The 17,350-nt window shown below is 54.5% G+C and overlaps 5 protein-coding genes across 5 annotated transcripts; 4 read left to right on the top strand and 1 right to left on the bottom strand.

The window, feature by feature from the left end:
* Positions 1 to 1,830: 1,830 nt before the first annotated feature.
* Positions 1,831 to 2,981, top strand: C8A04DRAFT_27412 (uncharacterized protein; the record flags this gene model as incomplete). The annotated part of the gene is made up of 3 exons (XM_062780289.1): positions 1,831 to 2,296; positions 2,478 to 2,643; positions 2,753 to 2,981. 3 exons carry the CDS (start codon positions 1,831 to 1,833, stop codon positions 2,979 to 2,981), a joined length of 861 nt encoding a protein of 286 aa, XP_062638285.1.
* Positions 2,982 to 4,056: 1,075 nt separating this feature from the next.
* C8A04DRAFT_36270 (uncharacterized protein) lies at positions 4,057 to 4,705 on the bottom strand (the record flags this gene model as incomplete). The annotated part of the gene is made up of 2 exons (XM_062783462.1): positions 4,057 to 4,495; positions 4,551 to 4,705. 2 exons carry the CDS (start codon positions 4,703 to 4,705, stop codon positions 4,057 to 4,059), a joined length of 594 nt encoding a protein of 197 aa, XP_062638286.1.
* A 1,892-nt stretch (positions 4,706 to 6,597) lies between these two features.
* Positions 6,598 to 8,372, top strand: C8A04DRAFT_36271 (putative prenylated rab acceptor; the record flags this gene model as incomplete). The annotated part of the gene is made up of 2 exons (XM_062783463.1): positions 6,598 to 7,054; positions 7,105 to 8,372. 2 exons carry the CDS (start codon positions 6,598 to 6,600, stop codon positions 8,370 to 8,372), a joined length of 1,725 nt encoding a protein of 574 aa, XP_062638287.1.
* A 702-nt stretch (positions 8,373 to 9,074) lies between these two features.
* C8A04DRAFT_36272 (PITH domain-containing protein) lies at positions 9,075 to 10,297 on the top strand (the record flags this gene model as incomplete). The annotated part of the gene is made up of 3 exons (XM_062783464.1): positions 9,075 to 9,153; positions 9,276 to 9,853; positions 9,929 to 10,297. 3 exons carry the CDS (start codon positions 9,075 to 9,077, stop codon positions 10,295 to 10,297), a joined length of 1,026 nt encoding a protein of 341 aa, XP_062638288.1.
* Positions 10,298 to 14,403: 4,106 nt separating this feature from the next.
* On the top strand, positions 14,404 to 16,176 carry C8A04DRAFT_27417 (uncharacterized protein; the record flags this gene model as incomplete). The annotated part of the gene is made up of 1 exon (XM_062780290.1): positions 14,404 to 16,176. One exon carries the CDS (start codon positions 14,404 to 14,406, stop codon positions 16,174 to 16,176), a length of 1,773 nt encoding a protein of 590 aa, XP_062638289.1.
* Between the last annotated feature and the right edge of the window lie 1,174 nt (positions 16,177 to 17,350).

The following is a 17,350-nucleotide window of genomic DNA, read 5'->3' on the forward strand; positions in this document are numbered from 1 at the left end:
GACGAAGCTGGTGACGGTGGTGAAGTTGGTGATGGTGATGATGATGGTGTTGTGTTGTGTTAGACACGTCAGATGAGGAACGCAGTGAATGGATGAATGATACAGAACTTCCATTCTCTCCCAAGTTTGACAGAACTCGCTCTTTATATAGACAACACCTCGCACAAAAATCCTAAACACCTTTTATGCCTCATAGCTCTTGGCCAGTCCATTCACCCCTAGCCAGACTCTTCTACAAGCCATGATCTCCCTCTACCCGTCCCCTGAGAGGCCAGCCCAGTGTTCACCCACGACAGTGCTCCAGCAAAGCCAAGACTGCGCACGCCGCCGTATTTCGTATTATTCGCTCTTCGCTCACCCGACGAACACGGCCAAAGACCGGCCAAAGAGAAGGAAAGGAATCAAACCACTCACAGCAGCTCAGCCCCTCCTGGGCTCCGCCATTGTGGCACTACCGTTTGCTGCCCAATGGTCGGCCCGGTTCTTGCCCATCGATCGGCGCCTTGGCCCGGGACTTGCTGAGGAGCTCGGGCCCGCTCGGGCTGAGCCGGAAAGTGCTGAGAGTTCAGTCACGTGCGTGAGTTGCTGGATCTTGGCTCATCCGCGTGATTTTGGCAGGTCAGGGGATGGCCAACACATTCAACGGCCTCCTCAGTGTCAAATTGTTTGAGATCCACAGGTTGACGGTTGCTGGATGGTTTGCAAAACCTACACAGTATGTTGGGGCATTAGAGCTAAACTTTGTTGACTTGTCGTGAGAGAAAAACTCATGTGCGCTTGTGGAAAACAGGTTGAGCTTCAGGGCCGTCCCTGCGTATCTTTTTGTTATTGCCCTGAAACGGGCGACAAAGGGTCAGAAAAAGGGTGGTGTTTACATACTCTTGTCGGTATTGAAGGGCAAGTCATGCGAACCGACCAAAGAAACATCGAACCGAAACCGCTACGAGAGTATGTGTATGCGTAAAGAGAACTGAGATGTGATAACCCCGGAATCATGCTCCAGAAAGCAGATCTGGTTCCTGAAAACTCGCCTCGCTCGGAAACGGCAGATCGGAGCGCTAAGATACATTGGCTCTTCGAATCAACGGAACTATGCCAGCACCCAAACAATGAGACTCCGAAACGAGCAACGAAAACCACCTACGGAGACAACAGGTCTGCAGTTGACCGACATATTTCATTTATTGACGACAGACACATATCAAGTTACTCGCCATTGAGTGGAGGCCTGGTCGGCTCTTGAAGGCCGCAGCGGGAAGAATGCAACATTGTCAAACGCGGACAGGCAATGGCGTCTTCTTGACAGCCCGGCACACCATGTCTGCTATCACCTTCGGGCTGTTTTTCTGGCTTTGGGAAGCGACCGAATGCTACCGTTTAATTACTCTGTCACTTTGTGCAAATAGAGGACCTGAGGGTTAGGGTTCATCTTGTCGGAACACGGGCCGGCGCGCGTCGGCCGGGATCCCCACAATTACCATCTGGAGACACGGAACGACACTCCCTTCAGGACACGGGGCGACTGGGATACATTTCCGCAATTGCGGGCGATCAACAGTCTGGAAACGGTTCCTGGAGCCGTTCGCCAAACAGATGGAGATTCAGCCAAAATATTTACGATCGGCCTATGGCCGGTCGATTCCAAAAGCTTGAAAACTGGGACGTGGGGTGAAGGGCTCAAAGGGATCTCGGGGGTATATAATATAGTTCGAGGGAGCAGCGTCAACTCGTTTCTGTTTCCTGAATGATCTCTCTGTTGTTTGTAACTCGATAGGAATCCCTTCACCGAACTCCTTCTAGTCGATCTCCCCCCCCCCGAACCCGCCCAAGATGCACTCCACCTCGCTCCTCAGCCTGCTCTCCGCGGCTGCCACGGCCAGCGCCGCTTGTCTCCCGCGCGGAACCGGCGCCGTCCAGTGCCCCATCACTTTCGACGGGCGCATCCCCGCCACGACCGAGCTGACCGACTTCGACAGCTCCTCCACCTCGCTCTTCAACCCAGACTACGTCAAGGGCTCGAGCCTCAAGTGGAGCCAGATCATCCAGTTCCCCGAGGGTGACACCGCCCACTTCGACAACGACACCCTCAAGTCGTTTGAGGTGACCATCTCCGATGACAGCATCTTCCAGACCCAGAAGGGCTTCCGCCGTGCGGGTCTCCAGTTCAAGGGCGACACCAACACCGCCAGCCCGGGCACCACTGGTATCCAGACCATCCACCTGAGCGTTAAGATTGACCCGGCGCGGCCCCTGAACCTCAGCCATGAGTATATTCTGGCGTGGCATGAGTCTGCTGGTAAGTCGCCTTGATATCTCGGTTTTGTCAATTATTTTACATTTTACTAACATTGTCAACAGCGTGTAAGTTACCTCTGAGTGTCCCCCTACCGCAGCACTCCAAAATTCAATCCTCGAACCGAATTGGACTGCAGCGGTAGCATTTAAAACCTGCGAGTGTATGCTAATAAACAAACCAGATGACGCAAACCAGTTCAACTTCCAAACCGGCACCATCATCGGCCAGGAGAGCCTCGGTGCGGACACCTACAAGGTCCTGGACCGCAACAACAAGCAGATCTGGTCTACCCCCATCCTCGAGGACTCGTGGCAGAACTTTGCCGTCACCCTCGATTTCACCGCCAAGTACGTACCTCCCCCCTTCCAAAACATACCACATCCCCTCATGCCCCACAAAAACCATGATCCATCCCCCCGTATAACGACCAGAGACCAATCACTAACCGCCGCTCAGCACTCTCCAAGTCTACTACTCCGAAGGCGACGCCCCCCTCGAGAGCGTGACCGACGCCGTGTCCAACAACAACGCCGGCGAGGGTCAGTACCAGGTCGGCATCCTCAAGAAGCCGACCGGCACCAGCGATGTTGTCAACTCGGGGTACCAGGAGAGCGGCATTGACGAGGGTATTATTTACGGCAGCGTGTTTATTGAGAATGGCGCTGATGGGTGCGTCTCGCTGTAAATGGGGATGGGATCTGCGGATACCTAGGGGGGTCATAAATGCTGTGTTGGCGGAGTGTATATAGGCCGTGTTGTGATCCCTGTCATTGCGACATAGCGGGCTTGGAAAGCCGTCGAAATATTACCACGCTTTGTTGGATATCTTGATCTATATGGAAGTCCGTGTGAAGTGTGCTTTCCCCGACGGTCCCTAGCCCATCATACCCATTTCCGTTTGACTTGTCCTCCCATGCTAACATGCAGATGCGAGAAAGTAGCAAGGGAAGAATGTAAACTGCGAAGATTGGAGTTTGTAACCCTTGACGACGGATGATAAATACGATAAAAACCTATAGCCAAAAAACATCACCACCTTAATCTCACCACCACCACTCAATCAAACTCCCACATATCAACCCCTCGCCCCCTTAATATATTTTAAAACCCTCAACCAACCCTCAAACAAAAATCAACCCATCAAAAAGCTCACCGCCCCATCATCTCAACCCCCCGTGGGGGGTCAAGGAATGGGAGGCGGTTACGAAAACCCACGGGAGGGTTTTGCTCGGTGGCGCTCACGGGGTTCGAACCCCGGAGCTCAGCATTCGTGGTGTACCAGGTGGACGCCCACGGCCCCCCCAACTACGCCATTCGGCCGTTGTCGGTTTGGGGGGGCGGTTGGGAAAGTGTGCTGTGGGGCGGGTTTATAAAGGGTGGGTGGGTGTTTGGCCTGAGGCTGGGAGGGAAGGAAGGAAGGTGATGAATGGAGTTAGGATGTTGCTGGGACTGAACAGGAAAAGAAAGCAAGAAAAAGTCATAGGGAAGCAGGGAAAAAGATAGCAGAGTAAACAAGGGGTGGGGGGTCGAAAGAAACAAAGAGGGAAACGGAGAAACAAACGAGATCTAGAAGTCCAATTCTAGAAGCGTGGTCATAAACAAGGATATCTCTCAGTCATTGAAGGACCAGTTACATTATTACAGTGCAAGGCGGTTTCAACTATCTAGAGCAACTATGTCTCAGCTATCTGTACGGCTACAATTTCCTTTCCACCCCCATGTACAACAAATATCACCCCTTTTATCTTCCCTTGCACGTGTCAATGGCCGAACTCTTTCGCCCTGAAGGCCGGCATAGTAAAGTTGACTGGCCCGGTGTACACCTCATGAGCCCACAAACCCTCTCCCAGCACTGTCAAGGACGTGTCTTGGATATGTACAAACGCTTCATCACGAGTATGCGCATCAACCTGGCGTGTCACCTTCAGATACGCGCCAGAGCCGCTACTCATACTCCAAATACCGTCGGTGGTGGTGGGGTTAATCGGGTCGAAATCGGTGCCCAGGGTAAAGGAAAACCAGAGGTGGTCATGGGTGGGGTCCTGAACGGATGTCGTGGCCGAGTCATCGGCCTCCTCGTCACCGCCGTGGTGGCACCAGGTTTGAGGGAAGGAAGTCAGGGAATGAGTAGCGGTCGTGCCGAGGGCGAAACAGTGAGCGGACGTGGCGCCCTCAAATGGGACGACGTGGAACTTGATGCTGAGAAAGCTGTTAGGGAGATTTGCGAGAGGGAAAGGGGGTTTACGGAGCTTACTAGGTCCTGTCACTTGCGATAACTGCTTGGGCTTCGAAGCCCGTCACAGTAAAGTTGAAAAGCTCCTCAAGAACGTCTGGGGCAGGCTTGGGCGGCGGAATTATGATGTCGTTGCTTGGAAGGGCGCTAGTAATAGTTGACAGGGCAAGCGCCATGATGGCGACGAAGTCAAAACGGCCCATTCTGCGGATTGCGAGGCTCCTCGAACCGAGAGAAAGCTCTACTAGACGGCCGCTCTTGTAAGTTGCTGTTTGAGGATACAGATATGCTTGCCTGTGCGTCGAATGTTACAAACTAGAACCCTCAACTACCTACTAGGTACTCAGGCGGCACCCGGAGTAACGCCAGTAGCCAAGAGAAACAAACAGTTGGGTAATGGTTGGAGAGGCGATTTTCCGGAGTTTGAACGATGAAAGTCGTTTCTAAAATTTGATTCGCACCCGCCGTGTCCAGGAGAAGAAACAGATGGCCAGACACTCGGCTCGGACGCTCTTTCTCAATGTTCACGTTAGGATACCGCGGAAGGCGCGGTTTACGAAGTGCTCACAAGACCACTCGGATCCAGGAGATGGACGGTCCCGTCGTTCCTGGTCCCCATGCCCCAAAGTCTTGGATAGCGGAAGTGTCTCATAGCCTTTGTTTCCTCGCAGTGTCCCGCCCAGGCATTACCTCCATTCGTACCAGGCATCTTGGAGTTCTCGAAAAGACACGCGGATGCCATGCTTTCGATACAGCGGAAGTTCGCGGCCCATACGGAAGGAGCTTCTTGTGCCCCGGTACCAAAACCACGTAGTGAAACAGTGAGGAGATCCGAATAGAACGGCGTGTTAGCGAGTGGCTTCGAGAACTGTGTCTTGAGACTATTGACCAGTCTGTCGATGCCGATGACAGATGTGTCGTGGGGCATATTGGGCTGCGCGTTCTTTAACCAAACAACCCCTTTTGACATTACCCCACGCAGTCGACGGAGCCGAGAGGCGAAAACGAGGACACAACCGGTGGCTTTTGCCCAACGGGCACCTACCTACAAGGTGATGTGGGACTGAGCGAGAGGGGGACAGCTGGTGCGATGCCATGTGTGTGCACCCGATCGGATGGACTTGACTTGGGCACACATGAGATAGAATTACGCACGATGCCGAGCTGCTGCCATGTGCAGCCGTGGATCCCACAATCCACGCCTTTCCCTCCCGCAATGCTGCCCACCATTCGAGTCTTGATTGCTTGAGCTCGGAATGTGCTACGGCACAGCTGGCAGCTGCAGGCCCGACCTGCAGGAAAGCAGCGGACCGCCCCACTTCACACCGCCAACGCAGCGGTGGCAGCTGGCAGGCCGAGACAACTCATGGGTAGAACTAGAAAAACTGGTCCTTCCCGCCTTTTCCGCTCTTCTCCCTCTTCTTTCTTCATACCAATTCCCACGGCTGGATTGAAGCCAGTTCAAGGCCGTGGAAACTTGATTTTGGAGAGCGGTGAACCGGAGACTGAGTGGAGTCGCCCTGGCAGTGGGTCAGGAGTGACCAGGGTCCCGACAAGGACCGCGGCGCTGGGGTCGCCCACTCCCCTGTTTCGGAGATCACCATCTCAGGCCCCTGTTCCAAAAAGCTGCCGACATCTTCAGTGCCGAAAAAAGCACGATAATTTGTTTCACCCACACAGAAAACCACACGAGACGGGACTCGTCATCAGTGACATCCCCCATTGCGTCTCCTCACAAGGCAGCAGGTATGGAAAGCCCCTAACTACAACAAGCGCCCTCAATTGACGACGTAATCCAGTGGATACGTTGCAAAAAAGGTTCGCGCCGCCGAGCCACCTTCGACGTCTTGAGTGGCCCGCTGAGGCGTGGTCGGAATTCTTTTATTCGTCTCAAAATCTGACTTCCGCGTTCTTGCCAGATCTTTGCTTCGAAACAGAAAGCAAACTTCTTTGCCGCAGCCTTTTTCTCGCCTATAAAACCCATTTCAGGCGCCCTTGAGTCCTTGGACACCCCGCGCCCATTCTACCGGAACTTTTCTACACGTTCCACAACACAACAACCGTCAACATGGCTGGAATACAGATCCCGATAGACGTGTTGACGTCGCGCATCAACCTCGGGGATCGCTTCGCTAGCCTCCGCTCTGGCTCGCTCTCCGGTCGCTTTGCCAACCTGCGTCCGGTCTCCGAGTTCTTCGACGTCAAGCGCATCAACAAGCCCCCCAACTTTGCCGAAATGCAGTCCCGTGTCAACTACAACCTCGGCCATTTCTCGAGTAACTACGCTATCGTTTTTTGCATGCTCTGCATCTACGGTCTGCTTACGAGTCCATGGCTGCTATTCGACATCATATTCGTGTCTGTCGGCATGTTTGTGATCGGCAAGCTCGACGGCCGTGATTTTGAGTTCGGGGAGCAACGCTTCTCGACGATGCAATTATACACCGGTCTCTACGTCATCGCCATCCCAATCGCCCTTTTCTCGGGCGTGTTTGGCCTCATGATGTGGTTGATTGGCGCGAGTGGTGTGGTCATTCTTGGCCACGCTGCTCTTTTGGATAAGCCTATCGATGAGGCTTTTTCCGGGGAGGCGGTCTAGGTGGTCGGCCGCGAGCTCCCAAACCTGCGCCCCATTGGGGAAGACCATCAAGGCGCGAGCGGAGGAAATATGAAACGCGCAACGGGGACGAGGGGAGGTGGGGGGATTGGAACCAGCGAGTTGAGGAGCTGGATAGCGATGATTATGGCGCTGGGCCGGTCTCAAATGCTGTGGGGCCACTTCGGTTAACGGCGGCAGGGGAGGAGGGGGGAGGTAATACTCGGTCGCGGAGGGGTTATGCTTATCAGGATGGGGAGGATGCAGAAACAACGGAGGAATCAGAGCAGGACGAGGATGGGGGGGAGAGTGTCCGACTCCCTTTGCTGGACCCGGCGGAGGAAGCATTGGCCGATGCTGCTATGGCCCGAATACGGCGGGCTCAAGTCAAGGGCAGGACGGACGTCAAACTAAGCAAAGAGGAGCTGGCTGCCTACCAGCGGCGGTTGCAGCGCATGGCGACTGAGGAGCGACGAGAACGCCGGGACCAACGGGTTGCGATTCCTATCTCACATCTCGGCTCTCGGCAACCAAGTGGATCAGTGAACGGCGACAGCCGTTCGGAGGAGCCATCCCCGGAGCCGGGCAGCCCAGAACAGGCGTCGGCTTACCCACCTATGGGCTACTTTCCACCGCCTGCATCTCGGGGCCGACATCCATCGGGAGCCAGTTCATCGAGAACCCCGAGCCAGGCCGCTGCGGACAGGGATCAAAGCTCCTCGCCCTTCACTTACACTTACATGCGCGGCGAACCTCCGGCCGCGGTCCGCCATCCCTCAGATCCCACGATGGGCAGACCGCTGGCTATCACCGACGGTTCTCCTGCTTCTATCGACGCTCAGTCCGATCCCTTTCAGTACATGACAGGGCCACGCGCTTCACATCGTTCTGTTACTGCGCCTACGCGGACCACTGTCGGTGAGGTTGACGACGTCTATGCTAGTTACGGTTCCGACCACGTCACCGCACCCCCTCGGAGACAGAGCAGCGACCCTAGAGAGGCGACCTCGTCTGAGGAGGATCGTCGCGCGCATGGGGCGAGAGTTCCTTCCAGCGGTGGTAGCCGGTCTCGACACACTGACAGCCGACGGGACCTGGCACTGCCGTCGGAGTCCCATCGGTCATCCCGGGATCGGACGCCGCCGCCGGTCAAGAAGTCATCGTCGTCGTCGTCGGCAGTGCCGTCCCTGGCGTCGAAGCGCAAATCGATCTCGAGCAGCACGAAAACTGTCCGGAAAAAGAAATAAGTCGTCCGTTGTCGCCATCCTTTTTTAAGACTGCTGAGCAGTATACTCCTTTTAGTTATTGAGACTTAACTACCCCCCTCTGGTGAATGTGATGAAAAGGTGGCGGGCGTTCAGAAATAGATGAGGTTTTGAGTTAATAACATGTTATTTGGTTGTCGTCTAATTGTTCCTCATATTGCTTCCCTGCCAGAATCATACGTTGAAAATAAGGAATAACGAGGTTAAAGAGCAACCCTCCCCCCCGACTTCAGCAAGCTCCAGGCAGTTGGTGTGACGGTCTGGGGAGTAAGTCGTCCCTGAATCAGCAAGTCGCTCCACCTTGACACTCTTGTATTTTCTCGACATGTTCCTTATTGACGTTGATTCCGTAAGTCCGCCCTTTAAGAGAGGGCTTAACACTTTCTGAAGATCGATGTAAAATCTGTCTAGGGACAAACAGAGTTGACTTTCTTTTGCACATAGCTGTCTCTGTCAGGTTCGCGAGCCTCTGGTGTTGCTGATTGTCAAACTGCGTGGCAATTTACCACTAGCCGGAACCAGGCAAGCGCGAATTTTCCGGTCTCCCCACTTGACGTTTCCCATGGAGCCTGCTCTTCCATCCCACCTATGCCCAAGGTCCCTGTTCCTGCAGCTTGTCGCGGGGCAGAGAGCTTCGAATTTCCTTTTCTACGAACAACTTCACGACACACATATTTGCCCAAGATGGCAGGGTCGATCAAAATCTCCTCGCCCTCGCACTTCACCGAGCTGCTGGCGGGCTCCAAACTGGTTATTGCACAATGTACGGGGCCCCCCAAAATCCCATTCTTTGGTGTTATGTACCCCGCCATCTTTTGAGGGCATGGCTTTAGTAAATTTGTGATCCAGCGACGTAGCTAATCAGTAGTTTGGGAACCTGACTAGTCTACTCCGAGAACTCGGTTCCCTCCCAACAAGTCGCCGACGTGTTTGAGCAAATGTCAGGCGCCTTCTCGCGCCCCAAGCTAGTCGCCTTCGTCAAGATCGACACCGAGCAGCAGAAAGACGTAGCCCAGGCTTACCGCGTCACCTCCGTGCCGACCTTCATCATCTTCCGCAATGGCAAGCTCGCCGACCGCGTCCAGGGCTCCGATCCCCAGAAGCTTCAATCGGTACTCAACAAGCTCAGCGAGGAGGTCGAGAACATCAGCAAGGGGAAGAGCGGCGAGGCCAGCGGGAGCGGGAGCGGGAGTGGCAGCGCTTCCACCGGCCCGAACTGGAAGGGCGCCGCGCTCCCGAGGGGATATACCGACGTTACCGATCAGATTGAGGTGCGGCATTGCGAGCTGTTGAATGTTGACCCGGATGTGGGGAGCGTACGGGTCCTATTCGATACGGCGAAGCCGAGCGCGTTATCGGGGGGGAAGAGCACCGCGGCTAAGGACTGGGTGGAGAGTGATACGGATGAGCAGTTGTTGCTCTTCATGCCTTTTCAGTCCGCGCTGAAGCTCCACACACTACAGGTAAGCTAACCTGAGGAGGGGAAGGAAATGGTGAACCGCATGAACGTGGTAGTTACTGACACTGCTTCTGGTCAGATCACTTCTATCCCTCCTAGCGGCGATGACGACGAGGATGACGAGGACGAAGACGATGTTCCCCTACGCCCGCGGACGATCAAGCTTTTTACGAACAAGCCTCACAACCTAGGGTTCGACGAAGCGGAAGACCTGAGTGCCACGCAAGAAATTGAAATCTCCGAGGATGACTGGAACGCCGATGGGACTGCGAACATCCCCCTGAGGTTTGTCAAGTTCCAGAACATCACCAGCCTCGTGCTGTTCGTTGTGGATGGAGATGGGGATGGCGAAAAGACGAGGCTGGATAGGTTGAGGTTGATTGGAGAGGCTGGTGAGAAGCGGGAGATGGGGAAGTTGGAGAAGATCGGGGACGAGCCTGGCGAGTAGGGACGCGGCAGGTCGAACCCGGTCAGCTCGAAGTAAGGGGGGGCTGAGCTATGATCGATGTTTTTTACACGCATAGACGCAGATATGACATTGATATGAGCACTATTCACCCATCCGTGGCTGGGCCTGTCGGCTCTATTTCCACTTATTTGATCAAGCGGTTAGGGTATAACAAACACATACATCTTCTGATATCATCGACCTGGAAGTGTGTGGAACGGGTAAACGAGCACACCCAGGTCACCCGGGTTTTGATGATGCCCACCGCAAGATCAACGAAATGAAACGATCACAAAATCACCGTCTCAAAACAAAACACATTTCATCGTCCTGGTTTTGGCCCAACCATGGATAGGTAGAGCATAGTGTCACCGTTCTGCCGACGACAATAGCCGCATGAGCGTCCATCTCGTTTCCGGCGCATGACCGACCCTCTCCAAAAAAACAAGGAGATCCCAGAAACCGAGGAACGGTCATCGGGTAACCAGACGAGGGAGGAGCATCATCGGCCAATTCAAAACGAGCCGCTGCATTAACATTGGCGTGCCGTCGTCCGCATGATAATCCAAAGGGAAAAAGTAATGTCCAGCCCCCACGTCACCACCCGGCCCCCAAAAGAGGATTTTCGCTGGATGGATTGGACTGACGAAGGGGCCGGCCTGCAATTTTGATCGCTCTGTGCTGGAACTTGACACCGCGAATACCATTGAGGTCCGAAAGGGGACCGGTTTCGTGCAAGAGAAACTCATGATTTTTTGAAAGTCCAGCGCCGCACGAGGAAAAAAAAGAGGAAAGGAAGAAATCGCGTGTCGCGAGAGTGGACTAAGTATGGAATTTTTTTCGGCAGGACCTCGGCGTCTCGGAATAAGAGATAATCCGCTGGATTCCAGACCTAAGGACCCACTCTTTTCCATGTGCATTCCTTTCATGACATGAACGCTGGAAATCCCTGGTCAATCAGTTCTTGAACCCCTTTGAGGTCTCATCACAAAGTGCCGAAGCTCAAGATATTTGACAGAATTATTAGTTGTTTCAAAAGGTATACTATTGCAGCTGGGTTTGAGAATGTCAGCGCGGCGGCCTGGCTTCCAATCAGATCAGTTCGGTTGCCCTCAGCTTAAAGTTTGTTCGTTCACTTCACTCAGGTCTCAGCAGTGCCGTTCAAGAAAAAGTGCCAGAGACAAATCGAAAACCTTAACAAGAGTCTGAGCCGGATGCCGGGAATTCTTTTGAAACGTTGTATCGATTCATGACTATTCCTTTGCTGTTTGAGGGCGGGTCCGGCACTTTTGAATCTCGGGGCGCAACGGCTCTAGTCAACCTTACCAGAGTTTCAAGGTATCAGCACAACCCGATTTATCCACCACTTCAGTTCAAACATCACGACCAAACCACCGCGCATCCGGGATTTCCGGCCATTGACACTCTCCATCGGTTGCAGGCAACAAGGACGGACTCTCCCCAAGATGCGGTGAACCCGAAGCCAACCTTTCGCACAAAAGCCGAAACCGAATGACGAACAAGGCGAAACTGCCGTGCATCGACCCTTTGTCGCTTTCCCGGCTCATAGGGTCACTTGCATCACGTCTCGTTTTCCGACGGTACCCAGCTGCAACCCCCCGGGGTCGGTTCCGCGACTTGGGCATTGGGCATTTCTCAGCCCTGCTCTATCACTCTATTTTTCTCTTGCCTTGTGTTCTGTATTCCCTTTCTTCTACAGCTATGACCCAGCTACCTTTCCTCGGGCTGTCTTCACACTTGATACCCCACTAAACTTAGCTTGCTGAGCTTTGTTACCCGGTAGCGATTTGATGAGTCGCCGCATAGTTACAGAGACCGCCAGTTCGAACAAACTCAGCTCCAAACAACCTGAGAGTGATCGACAAGCGTTTTGTTTTGAGTTTCGGTCTGGCACAAGGCACTTTGAAGGTCCTTCGGGTGATCCGTCTCAAAATCCCCCTCCCGCTCGGGCTGTTCGACCTTGAAGTCTGCATGCATTACCGGGGCGAGGTCGTATTGCTCCGAGCCTCCCCACATTCCTCCGTGTCCTGCGCGGTCCAGCCTCAGCCAATCTCAGCCCAGCAACTTTGCCCTCACGGCCCTCTCACGCTCAGTTTGGGACGTACCTTGGGGCGATTGGTCGTTATCACCGGTCCTTGCTCACCCACCCACACCAGAGCGCCCTCCAGCTCCTCGGTCCTTGCGCCTTGGCTTATGCTGGAGGAAACACAGGACCCCCTCGCAAGCTTACAGACGAGAACCAGGAGGGCTCTCACACGCCCACAAGCTGCGGGCGCTCGCCGATCGAGCCCCGACCGCCGCCCACGCCCACGCTACCCTCCGATCTCAAAACCCGGGCGCACAAACCCGACTGCAACTCTCATGCCAGCCACCAAAGCACTAACGTAACCAACCCAGCCCAGATCGGTAAGCCCGGGAAAAAAACTCACTGATGAATTGGATCACTGCAGGACTAAAACGTGGCCCGTCCAAACTAAGAATAGCACGTTCGAGCCGGCTGGCTGCCACGTCCCATCCCATCCGTACCGTTGTTGCCTCCTCCCTTGGCTCTGCAGAGGCCCTTCACTGACCTCACTGGCCTCCTTGTTCTGTCTCGGCCTGCCTATTCGACACTTTTTGTCCGCACAAAGGACCCCCAATCTCCATGATGCCTCCCCCTCCCCCGCCCAGCGCAAGCCGCAGCAGCACATCGCGGGGCCCAGCTGACGGGTTGGCCTCGCTGTGGTTGGGCCTCCATACACAGTACAACCCAGCCGTGTTGCCCTTCAACCCTCGTCAGGCTCGCCCCGCCGATCCAGATGACATGACACGAACATGACCAAGCCTGCCATTCCACTATCTGATCTGGTAGCCGAGTCGAGTCCTGTGGGCCGCGGGTCCTCCTTCCCATTCTGCTGCAACTCCTGTCGCCCAGTTCCCGCGCGAGAAAGAGTTCTCCCCCCCCGACGGACGGGACGGAAAGTTTCGTAGTACATGCACATCCCGTTTCTTGCTTTTTTTTTTTCTCCGGGCAGGGCAGCAGCAAGGGGGGGAAATGTCCCGGGGTAGACGTGCAGACTGCCCATCATCTTTCATGCGTGAGTTGGCGTACACGGTACATACATACCGCTGCCCTGCATCGTTCACTCCCGTGTGTCGGAAATATCGATCAGAGTCGTATGTACTCCGTACCCTTTCACCCTACCCTACCCTAAACCCCGACCGACCGACCCCTGATTCGTTTCCGAACGTATGTAACGTGTATTTGTGCTCGGCTCGCTCCCGAGGACGACGGGACGGGGTTTGGTTTCCCCTTAGGCGAAGTGAGGTTCCGGGCCCGGGTGGAAGGTGGATTCGCTTGCTTGTCTTGGTCGGTCACCTTGTCAAAGTGTATCGGAGGTCTAAAGTTGCAGTCTGCCCCCCCGTAATTCTTGGATGGTGGTGCCTTGAGTTCCCTTCGTCTCTTCTCTGGGGAAATTGTTTTCCAGCTTCCTTTTTTTGCTTTGCTCTGGACCCTGCCTGACTTGGAGGGTGGTCGCATGACACAATATCAGGCCTTGGGCTGCAGTCGGTAATATTTATTCTTATTCGCCATCGTTTTTTTTTTGTCTAGCTTCGTCCTAGTCAGCTTGGTGTCCTTTATATTATTTTTCCCAATTTGCTTGCTCAACCTACTATCGACTTGGCCACACGATCTAGAACGTGCTCCATCCCTTCATCGCTCTAGATTTCGGACCTGAGCCCCCGATATCTCTCTCTCCTACAGCCACCGAGTTTCAAGACGACTGTTATTTGGGGGAAGGTTCACCGACGTCTTAGGTCCAGCCAGCTATTTATTTCTGGCAATACACGGCTTGTCGTTGGAAGGCGGCTCAAATTGAAGTGTGGAGAAAAGAGTTTGGTGTGTGGTCATCGATCCGAGGGGCTGGGCCGGCTATATTTTCAGGAGCGGGATATCACGGGAAGAGATCTCGTTTGTGTGGCTAAAAAGATCTTGGGCCCACGGCAGAACCGGGGAGATATATCTCGAGACGGGCGCTTGGTTTATTGCGGCCGTTTTAAGAGCCGGCGGGACGACGGAGGAAAAAAAGTTCGAGGCAAACACCATGCACCATGAGGAGGTATCACCATGCTGCTGCCCTGGGCAGCCCACGACCGGCCAGTTCACCAAGTTCCAACGTCTACCCCCTGAAATCCGCAACATGATCTGGGAATCCGCCATGCCCGAACCAAGGGTATACGAAGTGCTAGACGCGCCCAACGCCAAACAAAAAAAACCCGCCCAAGAAGGCCTCATGTTTGCCAACATCCACCCGGAACCTCCCCCAGCACTCGCAGCCGTGTGTCGAGAAAGCCGGTCGTTTGTCCTCCACCACTACAAGCCCCTGACGCTAGGCAGGACAACCAAATTTGTCGACGTCTCGCGGGATATTTTACTGTTGGAGCCGTACCTTTTGGTCAAACGGCTTCACCGGACGTTGCATTTCATAAGCCAGATCCCGCTGGTGCGCGACCATGCTACGAGGTTGGCGCTGGGGACGTCGTACGGCATATACCCGGGTATCTTCCACCCGGTGCTGGGGCGGAAGGTGTCGAAGAATAATATGGGGAAACTGTTGGCGAGTTTGGCCAAGTTTGCGCGGTTGAAGACGCTTATTTTTGTGGTGCATCAGGAGTTTCAGTTTGAGTTTGACTTTCGGTTTCCGGGGACGTTGACGCCGATGCCGCCGGTCTCAAGCTACGGCCTGCCGTCGACGGTATTGTCGCCGTCTTACTCGGCCGGGGTCGGCGGACTCACGCCGGCAGGCTACCCATCACCACCCGGCACGGCCAAACCATCTCTCGACCCTTACTCCGGAAACTCATTTCCCACGGCTTCAGCACCAGCACCATCTCCAACCGGCCTCCCCACCCCAGCAAATAGCACAACAGCCTCCCCCCTCCCACTCCCGGCCTTACCACTCCCTCCAATCTCAACCCTCCCCCTTCCCTTTCCCCAACATCAATCTCAGGCACCCCAACCACACGGCACCCTCCAACCCCTATTATCACCACCACAACAACCAACCACCCCAGCAATACCAAGCCTACAACCAACCACCTCATCAGCATCAAGTCCAAGTGTACAACAACGCCCCCAACAAATCCACCAAGCTTACCGCTTCAAATTCGACATTGAATCCAACATCAACGCCCCTCCGCGTCGACCACATACGAATGAATTGTTGTATTACCCGTTAGCAGGCGGGGTGGGCATGGGGATGGGCATGGGTATGGGCGGGGATGAGTTTGATGCTTATGAGGCTTATGTTAATGGGCCCGGGTCTGGTTCCGGGTCTGCGTCTGCGTCTGCTGCTAGCGGTAGCGGTAGCGGTAGCGGTAGCGGTAGCGGGGTTGATGGCACTAGAAACGGTTTTGGGGATATAGCCGGGGGGAGATCAGCTGGGTATAGTGCTGGGTATAACGTCAATACCTTTGGTAGCGTGAGCGGGGGGGGAATCGCAAAATGGGACTGTCACGCCCTACACGACGACATCATCGACGACAACGACGAAGAAGGCGAGTGGTGCGATCCATGGCCGACAAACGACGACTGGAAACGGTTTCGAAGGCGGTGGGTGCGTGGGATGATGGCTGCTTGTGCACTTCCGCCGGCTGAGGGGAGTCGAGAAGTGGAATATCCCGTGGGCGATGGGGAGATGGCTAATGGAGGGGGCTCGGTGGGCAGGGGGAGTGACAAGACGACGTGTGGGGTTTCGCGGGGGAAACAGACGAAAGGGAAGGGGAGGGCTGGGGAGCAGAGGTTGTATTTGCCGAAGTGGAAATTGATGGGGGCGAGTTTGTTGTGGAGGTATACGAAGGGTGTGGGGGGTGGTTAGATCTTGTTTGGTTCCGGGCTTGGTGTTGGGTTTTATCTGGTCAGCGTTCTTTTGTCGGGGCTCATAGCATGCATGGCGCGGGTCAGACACGGTCGCTTCTGGCTTCTGATTTTTGGGTTATATTCGAAGGGGTTGGAGGGAGGAGAGAGGAAAGACAAAAAGCCTGTCGTTTTTGGGTTGGATGTTGTTATGATTGCGATGATAGATACCCTCACTCGTTAATGTCCGATAGTAATGCAGAGCTCTTATATAAATCCCTTGCTTAGCCGGTCGGTCTTGTACCTTGTATTCCGTCACTTTGCTTTCCATCTGTCTGCAGGGACTTATCGACGTCCTAATACCGAAATCATGCAGGACATCCTACACCTTGGTTGTATCGCAAGAGGCTCGTTGACGGAATAGTTGGGCAATTCTTCCGGATATTCTACACATTAAAAGGTCTCCTCGCTCAGTACACACCCCCCAGAAGCGGCAGAGCTTGTCACACTTTCACTCCGTTAAGTAGCCTGCAGATGACAAATCCTACGATCTCTTCACTGATCCCGCATTAAGTAAGGTTTGACTATCTCGTCTCTCTTTAAGGCGCGTAGGTTGACGAACACACCAGCCATTTTCGATTTAACTTATTACTCCGGCCTATTACCGTCGGGTAATGGATTAACGTTAAAGGTTACTATGTAAAGGCGGTTCGGACGGGTAAGGACCATGCTGAAGGATGCTGACGGCACTGGATGGCGTGCCAGACGACCGAGTTTGTGAGACCACACCAAATTGTCCAGGACTGGGAGCGCCAGGGCGCGTGGTGTGAGCAGCCTTCCGGATGTGGCAGCTGGTCAAGGTGTAAAGGGAGGGTACCGCTATCTCTTGATAGGGCGGTAAATAAGGTGTGAGACCTCGGACTCTACGCAGCCGGTCTGTTGCTGAGCTCCGAGGTCAATGGTGTCGATTTTCAGAGCAAGTCATCAGTGAGAGCCTAAAGTTAACGGCCGCAGACCCACAACTAATCCAACCCAGGGCGCACGTTCCGGGGGCTTGGGGAACCCGCTCACCCGCAGCTGATTGGCCAATGCTATCCCGAAAGCGCAGGGCCACTACCGCAGTCTCCACTCCGTCACGGAACTGTTGAAAGAGCAACGCCAGCCGCGAGTTGCCTGCCTCGCCGGGCCGCACTGGA

This window comes from Dichotomopilus funicola (genome assembly GCF_033296635.1).
Source record: "Dichotomopilus funicola strain CBS 141.50 unplaced genomic scaffold C8A04scaffold_20, whole genome shotgun sequence".
In the NCBI taxonomy this organism is placed as follows: Eukaryota; Fungi; Ascomycota; class Sordariomycetes; order Sordariales; family Chaetomiaceae; genus Dichotomopilus; species Dichotomopilus funicola.